This window comes from Leuciscus leuciscus, assembly GCF_965113295.1.
Source record: "Leuciscus leuciscus genome assembly, chromosome: 1".
Taxonomy (NCBI): Eukaryota; Metazoa; Chordata; class Actinopteri; order Cypriniformes; family Leuciscidae; genus Leuciscus; species Leuciscus leuciscus.
Genome location: NC_138725.1, coordinates 12,150,297 through 12,172,682, shown reverse-complemented (window position 1 = coordinate 12,172,682; position 22,386 = coordinate 12,150,297). Strand labels below are relative to the sequence as shown.

General features: G+C 42.7%; 5 protein-coding genes across 7 annotated transcripts in view; 2 read left to right on the top strand and 3 right to left on the bottom strand.

Annotated features, from left to right (window-relative positions):
• LOC309502936 (uncharacterized protein) overlaps nucleotides 1-22,386 on the bottom strand; it is a 217,345-nt gene that overhangs the window by 17,096 nt on the left and 177,863 nt on the right. The gene's annotated exons all lie outside the window — the stretch shown is intronic.
• The window catches only part of LOC309500223 (uncharacterized protein), a 98,487-nt gene that overhangs the window by 1,163 nt on the left and 74,938 nt on the right, over nucleotides 1-22,386 (top strand). The gene's annotated exons all lie outside the window — the stretch shown is intronic.
• Nucleotides 1-22,386, top strand: part of LOC309502253 (uncharacterized protein) — a 166,849-nt gene that overhangs the window by 92,189 nt on the left and 52,274 nt on the right. The gene's annotated exons all lie outside the window — the stretch shown is intronic.
• LOC309500348 (uncharacterized protein) overlaps nucleotides 1-22,386 on the bottom strand; it is a 252,069-nt gene that overhangs the window by 221,109 nt on the left and 8,574 nt on the right. The window lies entirely within an intron of this gene.
• LOC309497958 (uncharacterized protein) lies at nucleotides 14,356-20,463 on the bottom strand. The gene is made up of 4 exons (XM_082168391.1): nucleotides 20,026-20,463; nucleotides 19,785-19,932; nucleotides 18,719-18,889; nucleotides 14,356-18,490 (listed from the first exon to the last, which is right to left on the bottom strand). The coding sequence occupies exons 1-4, from the start codon at nucleotides 20,168-20,170 to the stop codon at nucleotides 14,524-14,526; spliced, it is 4,431 nt and encodes a 1,476-aa protein (XP_082024517.1). The 5' UTR covers nucleotides 20,171-20,463; the 3' UTR covers nucleotides 14,356-14,523.

The following is a 22,386-nucleotide window of genomic DNA, read 5'->3' as shown; positions in this document are numbered from 1 at the left end:
CCTATACAATGCTCTCACGCATTTTTTTTAGCATTTTTGGGAGGAGTACAAGTTACATATGTGGTTTCAAAAACCATATGCATTTACACTTGTCCAGTTTCGTCTGGAATGCGTCTCAGATCTCCTCCTGAAGTGGTTTGAGGGATCGGATTCAAATCCGTCTCAAATGCGTTTCGGAGGGCATTTAAACCTGGACTTTTCACGATCGGATAGCTATCCGATCTGAGAAAATGCATGAAGTGGCCAGGTGTAAACAACCCCCATGACAAAAACATACGCACGAAAGCCGAAAACAAACGCTGGTTGGCCTCTCGCGTCCAAATTTGACGAAGTGGTGGGGGAAGTGACGTATGCCGTAAAGCAGTCGAATTTTGTAGTTCTTTTTGTGCTCTGGTTACTACCCGAACACCGAAGTTACATAGTGCCAGTAAAAGCGATACAGACCCTGTCAGGCTATGGCAGACGTGTCATTCAACCTATTGTAAGTCGATGTACCATCACAAGGATCTTGGAAATATATTATGAAGGTTGAAAAGTTACATAGTGTTGCTTTAAACATTGTTTTAAATATTATGATAATTTGCTGCCTTTTTATAAATTGATTATTTATCAGTTAAAATAGTATGTTGATAATCAATATAAACATTTCTCAAACCTCCCTTTACTGACCATTTGTTGAAGAAAAACCAAGAACATTGTGTACCATTTCATAGTTGAACTGTTTATCTAAATGTGATTAAGTGCTTGAATGTTTCTAACATGAATGTTCTTCAGCATCATTAATGAATGAAGAATAAACACCAACCTCTTTGTTCTTCAGGATCTTCAGTGTGTTTCATTCTGCAGGGTTCTGGATCACTCATGTTCTCACTGTCCTCTTTAATAAACTCAGTCTTTGCAGATTTCAGCTCTTCCTGATGCTCTGATGCTCTTATGCTCGTCTTCACTTGTAGCTGATGGGAATTTACAGCATTTATTGGAGTTGATGTGGGAGGAGCTTCACTGATCTGCCCAAAATCTAAAATATATCAGTTACTGAGTTTGTTTTTATACTAACTGACACTTCTATGCAACAAATAAATGGCTATTATGATCATTTGCAGAATGTATTTTTATAAATTGATTATATGTCCTTGAAAATTTCCTTTTATTCCAATTATTATTTTTAAAACATTATCGAATCTGAATCCAGGGACAAATCCCATTGTTGCCATATTTTGACACCAACTTTGAGATTGATATTGATTTTACTAAAAACGTTTTGAATTATTAATGGCCGTTCACACTAGACTTTTCCTTCCACTGACTTCCATTCATACGCATGTGAAAGTGGGACACCAGAAACACAAGCTCAAGCGAATAACCCTGTGAGAAATAACAATCCATTCATTATTTGTATTGCTAATCCTAACATTATTCTGTTTCTTCATTAAAATACAGGTATCTAGAAATAAACAAAAGAATACAACTAATTTAAATTCTTCCAAATATGAATAATGGTAAGAAAACTGTTAAAATCATAAACACAGAAATAAATGTACATATAGTAGCCAACAAATCCCCTCAGTCTGTTGACACCAATGAAATGAGCTTTAAGTGTCAATTTACAGGAGATCTGAAGACATCAGCATAATAAATGAGGTGAAAACAGGAACTATTGTCATGAAATAAAGAGTGTTTTCAGCAGATCTGTTAATATTGATGAGCCTCAGACTATCAACACTCATTCAACAAGCCATTCAGGATCATCAGCAGATCATCTCACTTTATTCTGAGTGTTTGCTGTTAGAAACACATTATTTGAGTCAGGATACATGACTAAAGCCTGTAAAAAACTCTATTGAAAGACAATACTCTTATTTCTCAAACTATGACATGGATAAAACATCAATAACACAAAACAATGACACTCATCTTCCTCAACCACTACAGATTACAGCAGCATAATGTCCAAATCAATCTAAATATATAGTTTGATCTTATAATAACTACATTAATCACTGCATAGTGAATTTGAGATCCGGAAATCAACACCAATGTACTTAATTTCAACACTTTAAATGTGTAAATATGGGAACAACCATCAAAATGATAGTTCGACACTTTCAAGAGTTACAACATGAACACTAAGAGAGTAAAATATGAACACATATTCTGCATTACCTACTTTAAAGAACTGTAAAATACACTGACAAATCATGTAATCTGAAAAAATAAATTCACTCTGAAATAAACACATTACTTTATATTACTCTTTAAAAACTTTATTTCAAAACAATCCAGAAATTTAAATTGTAGGCTAACCTTAGTCTGGGATCATAAAAGTGGCTTTCTCAATTAAAATAATAACATTTTATATGCGCAGAAACTAAAAATGATCAGATAAAGATCACCACATAGCACTATTGTTCCTAGAGTAAAACACTATTGATATTTTATTAGTATTGATTTAATGTCTCAAGTGGCTCATCAAAGGGCAGGTCGTAGCGCTACTTCCGGTGGCATCGCCAGATGCCATGGCAGCTGCCAGGTCGTTTCTGGCAGCTGCCAGATTTCTTGTGGCAGATGCCATGGTTTTTCTCGCTGTTTTTGCTGTTTGCTCGGTAAAAACTACACTGTTCTCAGTGGTGTGCGGTGGTGTTTTTTGTTGTATTATTATTATTATTATACATTTTCAGCTGCCAGAGTTAGTGCCAAGAGTCACGATCGTTTGTCGCCTTTTATTTTTAAATGAAATATTTGATTATGCATATTACCAGCAAGCAGATGCGATCAGTATATGAACCCAATAAGCTAAATTGCATAAGTATTTAATAAAGAACATATGAACATTCACACAGATAAGGAGTGCCCAGCTGCCGCTAGTCAATACTGTACATGCACACGCGCTCGCACACACAAACATATTTTTTATGTATTTAATGTAACACTAGTTCTCTTACCAGAGGTCTCTCGTACTGCGTAAGAGTATCTTACGCTAGGGGAAAATCCTTTTTCCGCGAGATATTGAAGCCAAAAATTATCCTTAATTTTGTAATAATGTAAAACGCGTTGCGGCAGCATACAGACATAGGCGAGACGGCTCGCGTGCCTATTGGCTGTTCTGCGGCATTTGCAGCAGCCTATCGAGCGAGGCCTGGCGCGACGCCAGACCCAATGAGGGCGCTTCGCGCCTAATGCGTCACGTCCCGCCGAAACAGGCGTCTTCAATCTTCTTCCTGCTGTGCTATCCGGCACCTATATCCTTTCACTCTGCTATTGTGTGTGTGTTCACCACCGCGACACACACCTTTTCCTAAAAGAGCTAGTGTCTTTTTAAAGATGTCTTCCTGCCGCTCGTGCAGAGCGACACTCAGCGACGGGGACCGCCACCTGATCTGCATTTCCTGCCTGGGTGAGGAACATGCAGCTCTCGCGCTTGCTGAAGGCGGCTGCCCTCATTGCGAGCCTTTGCCCATGGCGACTCTGAGGACTCGCCTGGCATGCTTCACCGAGGCTGCACCCCCGCTCTCTGTGGTACCGCGCCGTAAAAAGTGCCGTGCTCAGCGGGTCCCGGAACCTTCTCCTAGCCGCCAAAGCTCGCCGGTTCGCCCGCCTGCTTCACCGGTTTCATCAGCCTCTCTTCCTGACGGACAGCAGCCGCGGTCTGCCGCCGCTTCCGTCATCGACGCTGACGAGGAAGCCCCGCGGGGAAAAGATGATTCCTGCTCCATCCTGGCATCAGGCAGCGAGGATTGGGCGAGCTCTGTGGATCTCGCGCCCCCTGCCCACGCACCGTCAGGTAAAAGAGCGAACATTGAGACAGAGATCATTCGCGTACTCGCACAGGCCGCGGCAAGCCTCGGCCTCGAGAGATCTAGACCTGAGCAGCCTGCTCATAACCGGCTGGATGGGTACTTTCTGCCCGGGGAGTCCAGACCAGCGCCTTTTCTTCCTTAACTACACGAAGAAGTCGCTAAGTCCTGGAAAGCCCCATACTCAGCTAGAATGCGCCCTTCTGTTTCTCTGGCATTCTCCGCTGTTGACGATGCCAAGAACAGAGGATACCATTCGCTGCCGCCGTTCGAAGATGCGATAGCAGCCCACTTATGCCCGCCCTCCGCTGGACGGCGTGCTAAGCTGGCGCTGCCATCGAAAGCCTGCCGCACGACATCAGCTCTGCTCCGCCGCATTTTCTCTGCCGCCGGGCACGCTGCGTCAGCGCTGCACACCATGGCCACTCTGCAGATTGTCCAGGCCGATCTCCTCCGAAAGCTGGACGAGAAAGGACCAGATGCAATCTGCGTGCCAGACTTGAGGAGTGCTACAGATCTCGCTATCCGCGCTACTAAGTCTGCTGCACAGGCCATAGGACGGAGCATGGTCTCTCTCACCGTGACCGAGAGACACATGTGGCTAACGCTCTCCGAGATGTCTGAGCTATACGGTGCGCGTCGAATCCACGGTGAAAACAGAAGTAGCACATCTACTTCGAGCCGAAATTGTGAAACTATTGAGCAAAGGGGCCATAGAGCCTCTCTATGCTCAGAGCGAAGGAGGGCTATACAGCAGATACTTCCTGGTACCGAAAAAAGACGGGGGTCTGAGACCCATACAAGATCTAAGGCAACTGAACAGAGTGCTTGCGAAGCGACAGTTCAGAATGCTCACGACCAGAAAAATCCTCGCACAGATTCTCCGAGGAGATTGGTTTGTGTCAATAGATCTGAAAGACGCGTATTTTCAAATACAGATAGCATCACGTCACAGGCGATTTTTGAGATTCGCCTTCGAGGGCCAGGCATATCAGTACACAGTCCTGCCGTTCTGCTTATCCCTAGCACCCCGTACATTTACAATGTGCATGGATGCAGCGCTCGCGAGTATTGAACTACTTGGACGATTGGCTGATTCTAGCTCAATCTCACTCGGAGCTCATAGAGCACAGGACCATTTTACTCGATCACCTCGAGAATCTGGGTCTCAGAGTCAATTGGGCGTAAAGTTCTCTGTCCCCCAGACAGATAATATCTTTTCTGGGCATGGAGCTGGAGCTGGACTCGCTGTCCATGATAGCACGGCTGTCACCACAGCGCACACTGGACATTCAGCACGCGGCGAGCTCCTTCCGCTGCAGCGCGTCTGTCCCGCTCAAGAAATTTCAGAAGATGCTAGGTCTCATGGCCTCAGCATTATCAGTGCTCCGGTTGGGCTTGCTCCGCATGCGCCCACTGCAGTTCTGGCTGAAAGCGCGAGTACCGCGCCGAGCGTGGGCCTCCGGTCTGCTTCGTCTCAAGGTCAATCAGAAATGCATTTCAGCTGTGAAACCTTGGAGAGCAAACGACTGGTACCAATCAGGTGTAAGCCTGGGGACTTCCTCGAGGGTGAGGGTGGTGTCTACGGACGCATCCACCTCGGGATGGGGAGCGCTGCTCGAGGGCAGACCGTCATTCGGCCAATGGTCAGAACGGGAAAAGCTACTACACATAAACTGCCTCGAAATGTTGGCAGTAGACAACGCGCTGACGCATTTTTGTCACCAAATAAGAGGACACCACATCCTGGTCCGCTCGGACAACATGTCTGTGGTGTCCAACATAAGTCGCCAGGGCGGCCTCAGGTCCCGGAACCTGCACAGGCTAACAGAACGCCTCCTGGTATGGGCTCAGCGCAACCTGCTCTCGCTGAGAGCAGCGCATGTGCCAGGGCTCCTAAACAGAGGTCCAGGAACAACGTTCCGGCAGGCGAGTGGTCTCTACACCCACAGACAGTCCAACTGCTGTGGAAGAAATTCGGCAGAGCGGAAGTAGACCTGTTCGCGTCTCAAGAAAACGCTCACTGTCCGGAATTTTTCTCCAAGAGCAGGGACGCACTGGCTCATGTATGGCCCCGCCGCCCGCTCTATCTCTCCTGCCTCAGGTGATAGAGCGGATCAGGGAAGAAGGATGCTCACTACTGCTCGTAGCGCCGTTCTGGAAGAACCAGCCTTGGTTCCCAGTTATGATGCAGCTAGTGAGCACTGCCCCATGGCCAGTGCCAGTGAGGAGAGACCTCCTCTCTCAGGCATACGGCTCGATTTGGCATCCTCACCCAGAGCTGTGGTCCCTTCACGTTTGGGCCATCAACGGGTACCCGCTAACCTCCCAAGGGGAGTGTTAAACACGATCACACAGGCTAGAGCTCCGTCTACGCGACGTCTCTACTCCTCAAAATGGTCAGTGTTTTCCGGCTGGTGCGCAGCTTGTGGTGTGTCACCCTCAGACTGTGGGGTGACGGAGGTACTCTCCTTCCTACAGGAGCTGTTGGATAAGGGCAGGACCCCCTCCACGCTCAAAGTTTATGTGGCGGCCATAGCAGCGTTCTCAAGTTCAACGCTTGGCCAGTCAATAGGAAGGAACGATTTAGTCATCCGCTTCCTTAGAGGAGCTAAGAGACTGAATCCTCCCAGACCTCCCTCAGTCCCTGTATGGGACCTTTCTACGGTGCTGGAAGCCATGAAAGGTGGCCCATTTGAGCCTTTACAGACGATTGATCTTAAACACCTGTCGTTCAAGACGGTTTTTCTTTTGGCTCTCGCTTCAGTGAAGCGCATAGGGGACTTACACGCGCTCTCGGTGAGCGAGACGTGCATGGAGTTTGGGCCTAATGGCTCGAGAGTTATACTCAAACCTAGGCACGGTTATGTTCCAAAATCCCTCAACACAACGTTTAGGGCGCAGGTCATTTCCCTGTCAGCCCTACCGGTCTCTGACGAGGAAGGAGACGCGAGCTTCCTTTGCCCAGTCAGGGCATTAAGAGTCAAGTCAAGTCAAGTATATTTGTATAGCGCTTTTCACAATACAAATTGTATCAAAGCAGCTTCACAGTATTAAATTAAAATAATACAACAAGGTTTGTTTCTAGTGGAATTTATTGATTAATAAAAAATAAATTAATATTCCCAAAATATCCCCAACTGAGCAAGCCAAAGGCAACAGTGGCAAGGAACCGAAAAACTCCATCAAGTGACCTGACGGTGACCTAGAACTCCATCATGTCACCCAATGGAGAAAAAAAAAACCTTGGGAGAACCCAGGCTCAGTCGGGGGGCCAGTTCTCCTCTGGCGTTTATGAACTAGAGACCGGATTTAACTGTAAGATTAAAAATATTATATGAATGCCTGACTGAAGAGATGCGTCTTTAATCTAGTTTTAAACTGGGAGAGCGAGTCTGAGCAACTGAGTATCAGGAAGGCTATTCCAGAGTTTTGGAGCTAAATATGAAAATGCTCTCCCTCCTTTGGTGGATCTGGATATCCTGGGTATGACCAAAAACCTTGAATTTAGTGATCTTAAAGAGCGCGATGGATTGTAGGGCGATAGAAGATCTGTTAAATAGACTGGAGCTAAGCCGTTTAGGGCTTTATAGGTCAGTAGCAATACCTTGTAATTAATACGGGACTTTATAGGTAACCAATGTAGCGATGTTAAAATCGGTGTTATAAGATCATATTTTCTTGATCTAGCAAGAACTCTAGCGGCTGCATTTTGTACTAACTGTATCTTGTTTATTGAGGATGCAGAACAACCAGCTAATAAAGCATTACAGTAATCTAGTCTCGAGGTCATGAACGCATGAACTTTTCTGCATCAGAAACTGATAGAATATTACGTAGCTTAGCAATGTTTCTAAGGTGGAAAAAGGCTGTTCTTGTAACATATGAAATATGATTTTCAAAAGACAAGTTGCAGTCTAGTATAACACCCTTAGTCAAGTAACACCCAGTCAAGTAAAACCTTATAAATCCAAGAGCTTATGTGTCTCGCTCATCTGTCTTTAGACAGACAGAGCAGCTCTTTGTTTCGTTCAGTGGGCGGTCTAAGGGCCTAGCCGCGTCGACACAGAGCCTATCCAGATGGATAGTTGATGCTATCGCGCTAGCATACACTTCCAAGGGCTTGCAATGGCCGTTGGGTGTCAGAGCGCACTCCACAAGAAGCATGGCTTCATCGTGGGCCTGGTCAAGTGGGATTGCCTTGCAAAGACATATGTATGGCGGCAGGCTGGGCCTCCCCATCTACATTTATAAGGTTTTACAACCTAGAGGTTCCCACCCTACAGGCCAAGCTGCTGTCGGTCTAAATGACCAGTATTGTCTGTACTGATGCTATCAGTCAGAATGCTGTGTCTACTGAGCACAGCTCACTGATCGACCGTGTAAAAAAAAAAAAAATGCTCTGGCCAAAACGTATAAGACCCACTTTTCCCCCATCAGTTCAGGCCGTACCCCGCCCTGTCTGTATGGTGTAGCCCGCGTCGAAGTGACGCTGATATATGTGGAAGAGCGCAGTTTCACCCATCCCTCTTCCCGGACTCCCTGTGAGTTCCCTGGGTGATTGTGCACTATATAAACCCCGGGCTTTCACCCTTGGGTCTGTGGTGTCAGATCCCAGCACGCACGGCGTCTTGCATTGGGTCCCCTAGCATAAGATACTCTTACGCAGTACGAGAGACCTCTTGTAAGAGAACGTACTCGGTTACTCACGTAACCTCGGTTCTCTCTAGTAGAGGGAACGAGTACTGAGTATCTTGCTGTGCATGCATACGCTCTGGTTTGCTTCGAAGATGAAAAACCAAATGTCAGCTGCCCGCGAGCGTATTTGGGTCAGTGACGTTTTAGAATTTCAAAACAGTAAAAAAATAAAAATGAAAAGACAAATTAAATATAGCATTTTTGGAGTAAATCTATGTGTATATTTTGTTTTTATTAGTGCCCTTTATAAAAAATAACAATATTTGACATTTTAATGTGTTTCTTTGTATACAGTCCTTGAAAATGTCATCAACGAAGTGATTTTTTGAAATAAATTAAATTTGATATTCATGACACGGTTAAATACAACCAACAATGTAATAGTTGATCCTTGAGTATTCTATAACAAGTTGCAAAATATAAACACCTACACCACAAATACTAGATATTTTGTTTTTTAACGACTACAGCATGTCATCTATGGACATTTGTTCAATTTTTTTGCTAGAAATTAGTCAAAAATGCCTTGAAGTTATATATATATATATATATATATATATATATATATATATATATATATCATACTAGCTCTTCTCCATTATTTTCATGAACCATGTAAACAAACAAAGTATTTATTTTTATTTATTTTAAAATTCAATGTTTTACCATATGACATATTTTGTTTTACCGTATGACATAGTACAATTTCAATGTTTCATTGCATTTTTAATGTAATAAATTGATGTAGGCCAATTCAGAATGATTTCAAAGAAACACAAGGCATCTCAAGTGAACCTTTTATTAACTGCAACAGCCTATCGAGAGAGGCCCCTCGTGACGTCAGATCCAATGCGTCGCGTCACGTCCCGCCGAAACGGGCGTGGCTTGGGCCTATAAATATAGCTCGACAGGCTGTAGAATCTGGTTTTTCATCGCCGAAGCAAACCAGAGCTTGATGCATGCAGGGCAAAGATACGCAGTACTCGTTCCCTCTTCTAGAGAGAACTGAGGTTACGTTAGTAACCGAGTACGTTCTCTTACGAGAGGTCTCGTACTGTGTAATATCTTACGCTAGGGGAACACAGTGTAAAACGCCGTGCGTGCTGAGATAAGTCCCAAGGGCAAGTGCCCGGGGCTCAAATAGTGCATGATCATCAGGGACTCGCAGAGAGTCCAGGAAATAGGGGCTGGAACAGCATTATTCCTGTAATAAGTAGCGTCCTATAAGGAGAAAATTATATTAATAGTGTTCTACACAGTCAGGGCGAAAATCTCGGCCTGGTCTGATGAATATTATGGGTCTTACACACTGCCCATAGAGTTATTTAAACGATCAGCGAGCGGCGCTCAAGCAGTTTCAGTATTCTGAGCCGATAGCCTCAGGCAGACAGTACTGATTTTTAGACCGAAAGCAGCTTAGCCTACAAGGCGGGAACCTCTAGGTTATAAAACCTTATAAATGTAGACGGGGAGGCCCAGCCTGCCGCCATACAGATATCTTGCAAGGCAATCCCACTAGACCACGCCCACGACGAGGCCATGCCTCTTGTGGAGTGCGCTCTGACACCTAACGGGCACTGCAGGCCCTTAGAAATGTAAGCCAGCGCTATAGCATCAACCATCCACCTGGATAGACTCTGTTTCGACACAGCTTGTCCCTTAGAACGTCCGTTGAACGAAACAAAGAGCTGCTCTGTCTGTCTGTCTGAAGACAGTCGAGCGAGACACATAAGCCCTTAATGCCCTGACCAGACAAAGAAAGCTCGCGTCCTTCTCATTAGAGGCCGGCAGGGCCGACAGGGAAACCATCTGAGCCCTAAACGGTGTGTTGAGGGATTTAGGAACGTACCCGTGCCTTGGTTTGAGTATGACTTTCGAGTCATTTGGCCCAAATTCCATACACGTCTGAGGGTGAAAAGCCACGAGCTGTGCACCAGCTAGAGAACACAGACCATTTCGAGGAATAGAGGCGTCTAGTAGACAGAGCTCTAGCCTGCGTGTTCGTGTTTAACACTCCCACCGGGAGGTTAGCGTTTACCCGTTGATGGCCCACGCATGTAGGGACCAAAGCTCTGGGCGAGGATGCCAGATCGAGCCCTTGGCCTGAGAGAGGAGGTCCCTCCTCACTGGTATCGGCCATGGGGCAGTGCTCATCAGCTGGATCAGAACCGGGAAGCAAGCCTGGTTTGTCCAGAACTGGGCCACAAGTAGCACTGAGCATCCGTTTTCCCTGATTCGCTCTAATACCTGAAGTAGGAGCGTGACGGGGGAAAAGCATAGAGCGGGCAGCGGGGCCAGACGTGGGCCTGCGCATTCCTGCTCTTGGAGAAAACTTCGGACTGTGAGCGTTTTTCTGAGACGCAAACAGGTCTACCTCTGCTCTGCCGAATATCTTCCACAGCAGCTGGACTGTCTGTGGGAGTAGAGACCATTCTCCTGCTGGAACATTGTTCCTGGACAGTCTGTCCGGTCCCACATTCAGGTGGCCTAGCACATGCGCTGCTCTTAGCGAGCACAGATTGTGCTGAGCCCAGACCAAGGGGCGCTCCGTCAACCTGTAGAGGTTTCGGTACCTGATACCTCCTTGCCGATTTATATAGGCTACCACCGATATGTTATCCGAACGGACCAAAACGTGGTGTCCTTTTATCTGGGGACAAAAAACGCCTCAGCATGTTGTCGACTGCCATCATTTCCAAGCAGTTTATGTGTAGAAGCTTTTCCCGTTCTGACCACTGGCCGAAGAACGGTCTGCCCTCGAGCAGCGCTCCCCATCCCGAGGTGGAGGCGTCTGTAGACACCACCTTCACACTTGAGGAAGTCCCCAGGCTTACACCTGACCGGTACCAATCGGTCTCTCTCCAAGGTTTCAGAGCTCAGACATCATATACTCTCACAGTAATACCTTTCCCTCCTCTTGGCTAGGTTCTCCTCTCTAGCTGCAGGATCTCCCCTTAGCTTTGCACGGAAACGTGCACCCCTCTCCTTACTAGAAAGAGGCATCTGTAATAATGTGAAAAAATGCTTGAAATAGGCAGAAATATATTATATATGTTAATATTAATTCATAGTAGTTGTGCAAACTATATATGTGATAAAACAATTAAGAAATAACTAAATAATTCAGTTAAATGCTCTGTGTCATATGGTATAACAACATGTCATATGGTAAAATCGTTTGTCCGTATGACATTTTTAGTTTGCCCTTATGTCATTTATAACAGGCAGTTGCTTGGCCACCTCCTTCCACCTTTACCCTTGACCTTGACTTTTAAACTTTATATTTCACCTGTAAATCAATATTTTTTTCAAATTTTAAATGTATTAAACCCTTTTTTTGACGTTTGACAATATGACATCCAAATCTGTGACACATGGTAACAGACTTGGAAAAGTCTTGGAAAACTTTGAAATTACCTCAAATTTAGGAGCAAAATCTTAAACTTACTTTCAACTTGGCTGGTCTTCAGGGGTCCTCTGAGTGATGTCATCACATGTCATATGACTTAAGTCATTAATATTCAGTTCCAAAATGGCTTGCAAACTTTGTTTTACCAGGGAAAATGTGTCTTTGCGGAACAATTTGTTTTAGATAATAATGACATTTCTTAAAGGTCTATCTCACTGATACTTTAATATGCTTAACTTAAGACTTGAAAAAATATGCCAATTTAAAAATGTGATCATTTTTAAACATTTTTAATAATTTTAAATGCAATTGTCTTAAATAACTTTAAGTGAATTACGTTTGACCGTATGACATTTGACCACATTAATAGTCTAAAAGTTACCTATTTTTGAATTTTTCACACAATTATGAACAGTGAGGAGGACAAATGATGTGAGATTAAAGCATATATATAATTTTAAACCTATTTTATGTAAATATATAATATTTATTGCTCCTGGAAGTGCAAATCAGTGCGGTACGTCACTGACCCATTTATAGGCCTAAGCCAAGCCTGTTTCGGCGGGACGTGACGCAGTGGGCGCGAAGCTCCCTCATTGGGTCTCGTGTCACGCCAGGCATCGCTTGATAGGCTGCTGCAGTTGCCGCAGAACAGCCAATAGGCACGCGAGCCGTCTCGCCTATGTCTGTATGCTGCCGCAACGCGTTTTACAATGTTACAAAATTAAGGATAATTTTTGGCTTCAATATCTCGCAGAAAAAGGATTTTCCCCTAGCGTAAGATACTCTTATGCAGTACGAGAGACCTCTACTAGAGAGAACCGAGGTTACGTGAGTAACCGAGTACGTTATTAACTAGTAGCTTGCATATTACCGTTACCGTTATTAACTAGTAGCTTGCACGTAACCGAGGTTACGTGAGTAACCGAGTACGTTATTAACTAGTAGCTTGCATATTACTATATAAGCTGTTTATCAGTACTCATTTAGCACATACTAATGCCGTATTATACGTGACCATATTCTACATTTTACCCTATACCTGAACAGTAGGCTAATTAGGAGTTTGAGGCAAAAGTCAATAGTTAGTTAATAGTGAGAAAAGTCACTAGTGTGTATAAAGTAATTGTCCAACAGCGACACCCGCTGGTAAAGTTAAAAAGAACAGCTGAACATCAGTTGACAAAAAAAATGTTGTATTGTTACTGCCTTTTGTTATTATTTTGGAATAAATGTCAAAATACATAAAAACACTAACTTGATGACATTTATTGGTTTTGATAAACAGAATATTATACAGTGTAAAAATACAAAATATAATTGTATTTGGCTTTTTTAGTGTATTGTTTATTTAAGGGAAATGTGACAACATATACACATACAAGAAGCCGGAGGGCTTAGAAAGTGCAAGACGGACTCATATTGAAGTAATAACTTACAAAGTACCAGGAAATCCCTATAGGCCGCTGTACGTGAGCTGTATCGTTCAGTTTCGTTCCGACAAACGGGGCACTAATTTTTCTTTTGCTCAATATGTTCAAAGTTAATAAAAGGTATCCAAGCAAAAAGTTCTCCACGCATTATCCTGCAGTTAATGAGAAATTGTAATTTATTGGCGCACTATATTGACTGCGTATTGAGACATGTAAAACGGTTGAGCTAGATTTTCAACCAATCAGCATCGAAAATGTAAGTAGGTCACAGCCGAAATCAAGCCAATATCACTACGCACATGTAAACATGGAGGAGGACGTAAGCAGCGCATCTTCATCTGATAGCGGCGATCAAGCTCGATTAACACCCGTAAAGTGTATTCTTCATGTCGGAAAAGATGGTGGGAAAGGTCCGCAGCCCTTTACTGAAGTCCGATGGGAAACAAATCAAGCATAGGAATGGCTCAAAACGTCGGACACTACGGAGCTAACGTTAGCTATTGCTAATAAAGCTATTGCTATGTCCCAACAACTAGCGCTTGACTTGTGTGTATGTGTGTGATGGGTAGGTTTAGGGGTCGGGTTAGTGTGTGTGTGTGTGTGTGATGGGTAGGTTTAGGGGTCGGGTGTGTGTGTGTGTGTGTGTGTGTGTGTGATGGGTAGGTTTAGGGGTCGGGTTAGTGTGTGTGTGTGTGTGTGTGTGTGTGTGAGAGAGAGAGAGAGAGAGAGATGGGTAGGTTTAGAAAACATCGGTAATTTTGCACTTTCAAACCTGTTTATCATATAAACCCCAAAAATGCCGAATTACCACTTGAAGTACAAAATAAACCAGTTTGAAATGTGTGATACCTGAAGTTGCTATCTAGGCACAGTAAACATGATAAGATTATCAAGAAAACTTATACTGTAGCATTAACATCCCAATTACTTCTCATTATGTTGTTCCAATTCAAAGGTAATATTTGAGGTAAAATCTGAATAACAAATAGAATTAAGGCAAAATATAATATTAAAAAAACACTTTTCAAAATAACACATTTAATGGTGAATTGTCAATTCGCATACACGAGCAATAACTGCACTACATGTACATATTCACAGGAATGATTATTGTAAACAAGATTTAATTTTGATTTATTTATATTAAATATATATGTCCTATATTAATTTTATTATCATATACACATCACTAAATATCAAGATCACTGTCCTCACTATCAGATTCACATGAAACACTATCCTCAGTTAATCTCACATTGTCACAATGAACACATTTACATAGGTCAGTGCAGGCCAGGTCAGCCTTGTGGCATGAGCACCTTCCACCTGTACAAGTACCAGACTTACACCCACAGTGGAGTGACCCCAAAATCTGTTGAGGAGCTGGATCTTTAGTCATCCATGATATGATGAGATCACCATCCTTGACAATCCATCCAAAGCGGTCTGGACTGGGAGCATTTATAAAAGGATCCAATGCTCTCCTGTGGATTGCAGCTTGGTAATTGGCACGCTTGAAGTGCTCTGTAAGTGCATCTTTTGTTGGAGGTAATGCCTGTTCGGAAGAGGCCTGGACACAGAACCTATTGTATCTGGCCAAATTAACATCTGATACCTTTTCTCCATACAGCTCACACACAAAACGTTCTATGGTCACAAATGTGGTGCTGTCCATTTCAAATTGCCTCCCAAGAGCAACAAATGCACTGATGTACTCTGCATTTCCAGACACTATATTTAGTGGTTTCTCTTTTCCTTTCCCATAAAAGGAACTAGTTGAGTCACAGCCAGTGAATGTGTGTAGTCCTATCAGTGCCTCTGTTAGTGAAGGACCCAAAGCAGAACCAATAGCCTGGAGATCTAATATTCTTTGCCTGTCTTTTGTTCCTGTCAGAAAGTACATCTTTGCTGAGGGAAGCTTAGCCATTATTGAAAGTGAAATGATAGCAACATCAGTGTTAGGACTCTGGATGATTATCTTATCGTAAAATTCACTCCAGGCATGTTTTGCATGAAGTAGGAGCCTCGTGTCAGCTTCTTCATGGTCACAAGTCAAAGATTCTACCTCTTTGACAGACATAATGCCATCTTTAAGAGTGAGTTGATGACATACATTTCTGTGTGCCACAAAGATAGCTATGTCTTTTCCAGCTGCTTGTAAAGGCACTGTTCTCCATGTCTCAAAGAGAAAGTCTGTCAAGGCTTCTTTATTTTCACCACTGGCTAGAAACTTGGTCCACTGACTTGGAGTTTTCTGCTTGATGCTGTATATTTGCAGTAATTGTTGTCCAGCAACAGCACGTCTTGATCGTTCAGCATTTTTGATGCTCACTGCCGGGTAGCGATCAATGACAAAATCGACCCTTGGACAACTGAACTTTCTACCCATCTTAATGATAAGTTGAAGAAGATCATCAGCAAGCTCACCGAATGTGTCAGGTATATTCTTGAGACTCCTGATCAATGCCATGCCATCTATCAGTAGGGCACCATTATCACCCACAGTCTTGTTCACATGACAGTCCTTGCTCTTTGATTCTAAACAAGCTAGAAGAGCAGCCTTATTTGTTTTGGCTAATGAACCATCAGTGCTTGCTAGCGGGGATGAGATATTGCCAAGTGAATATGTCAGAATCTCTTTCAAGTTTACAGACCGGGATTGACTTATTACTAACAGTCGTGCAAAGAGTCTCCTATCATTTTTTAGAATGACTTGATTTCCATCTTTTGTCTTGGATGATTTCTTCATTTGATCCCCAAACGTAGTGAGCTTCAAGGACTTTATTGGAGAGAAGAAGTCTGTTTTTGATGACTGGACTCGATCTTGGATGAAATTTTTCAGCGCTGTTTCGCCTTTATCACAAGCACTTTGTATGTCATTTCTGACAGTCTTTGTAGCAAAAACACCAGAGCTAATACATACAAGATCTTCACGAGGCAGGAAGGGATTGATCATAGACTCAACCGCTGAAACCAAAGATGTAACAGCAGCATTGTCTTTTGCAATTCTTGTTGCATCCAACTCTTTATGACCCCTCTTTTCATGTTGCATTCCAGCCATCATTTCACACTGCCTTGTTGTGATTGCAGAACGTTCAGGATGAGACAGTATCCATCGCTGGACGGCACCTCTGTTCAATGTTATCCCAGTTATGCCGCCTTTGGTCTTTGAATCACGGTTGCAGGTTTGTTCTATTGCTTGGTCACAAGCTATGGATGAGAACCTGTTAACATCCTTACGCTGTACTGTCCAGTTTCCTTTTGCAGTAACTTCTTCATAGCAGTGTGGATGAGTCTTTGGAAGATTGATCATCTCGACCCAATATGCTGATAGGTACCTTGCATAGTTTTGGCGGTCATATGCAAAATACCATGGCAGCATACGTCTCACTGTTGCTAAGTGAAGGCTCCAGTCAGAGTCTCTGGTTGCTCTAATGAAACTCAGTAACAGTTGAACCATTTTAATGTATAAGCGCCAAAGTCCAAAGGTGGGATTAACAGAGTTCATCTCATGTACATATCTATCATAGCAGGACAGTATATCTGATAATATGTCAGACACTGAGTTAGATGAAAATCCTGCCTCAGACTTGTACTCTCGTACTAGATCTTCCATGGCTGATATGTAACGAGTGTGCTGTTGCTCAGGAAGGGACTGAAGAAATGACCTCAGCCGCAAGATATGCATTGCCTCAAATAGGAGTTTGTGTGCACGAATGCTACGGTTGTAGTGATGTCCACTAATGACTCCATTTATTGAACCAACAGCTACCACATTTGATTCAATCAGCATATCCTGTAGTCCTGCTTCTTTGAAACGTTTGCCTATCACTGCCATAAAGGACATGGCTGTGTGGAACTCACCTAGTCTTGGGATGATACGCTGCATCAGATTTTGGTCTTTCCACCTTATTTGCTGCGCTTTAGCGTATATAGCCTGGTCATACACAGTGACAATACTCTCCAACTCTAGTCGATCAGCAATTTCCACACTTCTAGTGAGTATGGTGTTTACAGTGGTCATTTCTGTAGGGGAAGCCTCCACAACTGGTAGATAGTAGAGAGCAGATTTTGGCAGTGAGCAAGTCTGAGTAGAACAATTATACCCAGTCCATCCTGGAAGAGAAGTGTCTGATACTGCATGACAGCTATATTTTAGCAGCACATAGATTGTATCAGTTTTTTGTGCCAGCTCCATAGATGGGACAGTATCATACTCCAGCAGAGGAACATTTAGCTCTTGAGCGCCCTGTCTCTTGGTATGAATGTATAGGTCCAGAACACTCTTTTGTGGTTGCAGTGTCCTTACACCTTTTCTGATGAACACAGTCCTCCTATGGTCTTCGCTTTTCATTTTACTCTGAACCATTATACCATTGGTGTGGTGGGTAGTACCTCGTCCAGACAGGGTCTCCTCCCCAAAGTCAATGTTATCCCACACCAAAACGGTTGGATGCTGCTTTGACATACACTTTGGTATATCTGTTCCGGTAGCCAGCTGATATTCGGCTAAGGCTGTCTCAAAACCAATGGTACTTGATGTTGATATGCAGTGTCCAAGTCTGCTCAGAATATCTAACAATTGGGAAGAGCCGGTTAAGTGCCTAACGGTCAGTCCTAATGCAAGGGATTTAGGTGTAGGCTTTTTACCACTTAATGCCAGGTATACTATGTCTTGGCAGATGGACAGTAATCTCCTGTTGGTATCCTCAGGCAACTGTACTTTCTTATCAAACACAGGTTCATCTGATGCTCCAGTACACCAGGCAATCAGATTGTACAGCTCCACAGGTACCATGGTATCAGCTGCATCAATATTCAGATCTGTTGACAGTGGTGGCCATGGCATTGTCATACCAGAAATAGCTTGCATAACTTGTTGCACTATGATGCCAGCAGAGAACAAAGTACTCTTTCTGTCTGAACTGTAGACCTCATGTGGTGTGTAAGGTGCAGTGTCACGAGAGAGTTTACCGATTTCTTCTGCACTGTCACTATCTCTTTCAGTCTCAGTACTTGAGGTCGACATTGGCTCCATAAAGTCTGTAGCTGACAGTCCTTCACAAAACACCATCTCGCTGAGATTCCGTCGCACAGGTTTATGGAAGAGTAGTTGTGGATAATCTCGCTGTAGGAAACGCCTTAGCAGATCGGACCTGTAAAATAGAGATACCTTTTTAGTGACTTAACTGTGGGTGAATAAAATATGTTTCAATTTCACATTTAATCAGGAGCACGAGATACGAGGTATAAGAGATATTTGTCATAGAAGAAAACAATACAACAATTCATAATTTCACAGAAAACAAATCACTGCTCTAACTTGGGTTTTTATAGCCAACATTTATGTGGGAACACAAATTTCACAATTGTATAATTATTACCTGTATGATCTAATGTCATATCCTTCTTCTTCTTTTATAGCCTTACAAAACAACTGCACAAGCCTCGTCACCCGGAGAATTTCTTGCTTCTCGATCAGGCGATCCTCAATCACTGTTTTGCAGAATGCTTTGTAGCCTCTCGGATACTGCAGGACAGTTGAGTAACGTGCTCTGAAATAGGAAAACAGAAAGTCTTAATGAGTCACCTGCAAAGCAACTATTCTCTGATAGGCAAATGAAAACATGTACAATATGTCAGGATGAATGAGTTTGTGTTTTAGAGTGTGAGTGCGGGTAAACAGATGCAAATTTTGTCCATGAATACAATCCGTGTGGCGTGTTTACATGCATGAGTCTGATGTATGTTAACCTCTTAACCCCCACCTGAACAGAGCACATTTTCTCCAGTTTGGCAACGCAAAACCTAAAAGCTTTAAAAAAAGCATCAAAATAACGACCAAAAACAGGATGAAAACGCAGCAAAAAAGTGACAAAAACAAGGCGAAAACATGACAAAAAAGCAATGAAAATAAGCAAGGAAAAAGCAACAAAAAAACGACAAAAACATGACAAAAAGTGACACAAAACGTGATGAAAAGAAAACAAAAATGTGACAAAAACGCGGCAACAATGTGATAACAAAGTTACAATAACTTTAGTAGGTCTTAGCTTTCAAATGAGGCATTACGCTGATAGTGCCTTGGTTTCTCTGTTTTTTGAGGCATTACACTGTTGCTCTCCAGTTGAGAAGATTTTAGATTTGGGTAAAGCCAAAATGGAAAAAATGCACTCGGTTCAGGTGGGTGGTAAGAGGTTAATTAACATGCATTGTCATGACCAAATAAACAAGTAATTAATTAAATATGAATATCAGATGTCACTAAAATTTAATTTGAAATAGTCTTGTTCCTTTTGTATGTATAGAAAAATGTGAAGGGCACCAAGAGCATTAGATAGGACATGTATATTTATATTGATTATGGAATTACATTGCATTCACACGCAATATGTAAATGTAATTGGCGTGACCCCACAGATTTGTGAACAAACATTTTTTTGTACCTACCTATCTCTTTGAGTTTTGCTGAGAAATCTTGTGTAATCTCGATAGCAGGATTTGTGGTATCGGACCTCGATTGCAATGCAGTCTTTCCCACGAATGTGTGTCAGAATGCTCTCATCTGATTTCATTTCAGCTGCCTCACGAAGAAGTCCTATATTAAAGATATGAAGAATAAATTATAAACCCAGTTGGCAATATATTAGCTTGCATAACATTCAATTCAAGTGAGTAAGCATAGGCCTACCTGCATTTTCTGTCTCAGACTGCACCAACTTGTCAAGCTGGCGCTTTCTGTTGATTGTAATAAACCGATCCAACATTTTGCAAATTATGCACAATTTAGGCAGAACGTGCTGGCTTGTTGATGGCTTTGAAGAAGTGGTTGTCATCAAGCTGTACTTGGAACGCAGCCTCTTTGGCGAAACTGTTTCAGAGCCTTCAACTGGGGTTACAAGTCTTTTCAACCGTTCAGTGTTATCTTGGCGCTTTAGTGCACAAGTCAATCGTTTTTTGTCTATAAAACGCCGATAGCAGGCCGGGTGAAACCCGTAGTTTGTTGGGACATCAGAGACCGGTTTGTCCAGGAGGGCAATATGTTTTTAACAATAAAAAGCTCCGTAGTGTCCGACGTTTTGAGCCATTCCTTCGCACATTCCTTGATTGATCGCCGCTATCAGATGAAGATGCGCTGACGTCCTCCTCCATGTTTACATGTGTGCGTAGTGATATTGACTTGATTTTGGCGCTGACCTACTTACATTTTCGATGCTGATTGGTTGAAAATCTAGCTCAACCGTTTTACATGTCTCAATACGCAGTCAATATAGTGCGCCAATAAATTACAATTTCTCATTAACTGCAGGATAATGCGTGGAGAACTTTTTGCTTGGAAACCTTTTATTAACGTTGAACATATTGAGCAAAAGAAAAATTAGTGCCCCGTTTGTCGGAACGAAACCCTATTTCTAGGCCTCTTTTCGGCTACTGACAGCGGCCTACTAATATGGACAAAAGCATCCAGCTATCACTGTATGATCTGAATAAAAGGCAGAAACCTTTGGAAACATGAATGCATTAAACACACGATTGCGACCATATGGTTTATTTGTACTTTGTTTTCAATCATCTCCAGGTCATTTTATGGTAAATTACCACGTAATTTTATGAACAATTCAGTGCTACCTGACATAGCATTTATTACAGTACAAAAACTATTGTCTTATATTTGATCAAAATGAATAAAAAAAGTGTTTGTAGTACATTAACAAATCATTTATTGGTTATTGTCCAACAATGTATCTGATTTCTAAGCCAATTAAAAGAAAAACATAAGAGAAAAAAATAAAGTTCCTATATTCTTATAAACAGTATCCTAATATATATATATATATATATACACATATATTAGGGGTGCACGATACATCGAATCAATACCGTTATCGCGATATCACGTTGCCCGATATCATATCGAAAGTCTTGCGATATTTATGCGATATTTTGATTATGGTGCGTCCCGTCCGACATGCACCGTTGCATTTCCCCCGACTGATTTCCTGGTTCTACTTCTCCATAAACAACATGAAATCAAGAAGAGGGTTAACTTTTCATGCTACAGGTTTTAAACAGTGGTCAGAAAGAACAGGGGAGACACTTTGTTTCTCTCAATATGTCTGTAGAGTCGCTCCAAAGCTAATCGCTGTCACTATCTCGGTTCTCCCTGGCTCTTCCACACAGTCCCCACACACACACTTGCCGGCTCGACGCACACACCAGCGCACAAGTAAACATCAGGCCACCTGGCCACTTCATGCGTTTTCACAGATCGGATCGCTGTCTGATTTATCAAAACGATTCCTTTTACACCTGTTCACATAAATGTGTTTTTGCAAAACGGATATAAATCCTATCGTCAATTCCCGCGCTATATGCAGATTTAATGGACTTTACGTCACCGAACACAGTTATGAGCTGCATTTTTTTTATCATCAGCTAAAATTTCAAATTCAAATACCGCAATAATAGGGAACGGCAACAGCCCTGGTAAGATAATTTCGCTTCTTTACTTTTAATGAAGATGCTTTTGTGTAAAGCGTCTGCGACTTACTTTCACTTTGATTTGCGATAGTTGCGCGTTGGCTTGATGAATAGGCTACCGGTAGATGCTCAGCTGCTCATGCGGTGATGCGTGTTGTAGGGGTTGAACGACTTCAGATTTTTTGAAGTCGACTGTTATGACATCAAAGTCGAGTCGACGTTGACTAGTCACTCACGTCATTCATAAAAACACAAGAGATGGGACTGCTTTGCAATATGCCCCAATTTGCAATTTATTAGCAGAAAATGATACAGATGCTGACAGACAGTTCATAATATGTTGCAACTTAACGGTAATGCAACAATAACTCCCGTTTTAGTGCAACATTTTTTTTGTGATGCATTATGTTGGCATAACAATGCCATTTATGCAAGATGGGCTGTAAGCCTACTCACTGTCACAGTCCTGCTCATTCACAGTTTTTACTTTTCGATCATGGTTTGCATGTTTAGTGAAGTTTCTAATTGACCGTTCGCAAAGACCCTCCCCCTTTAGTTACTGTTGTCCGAC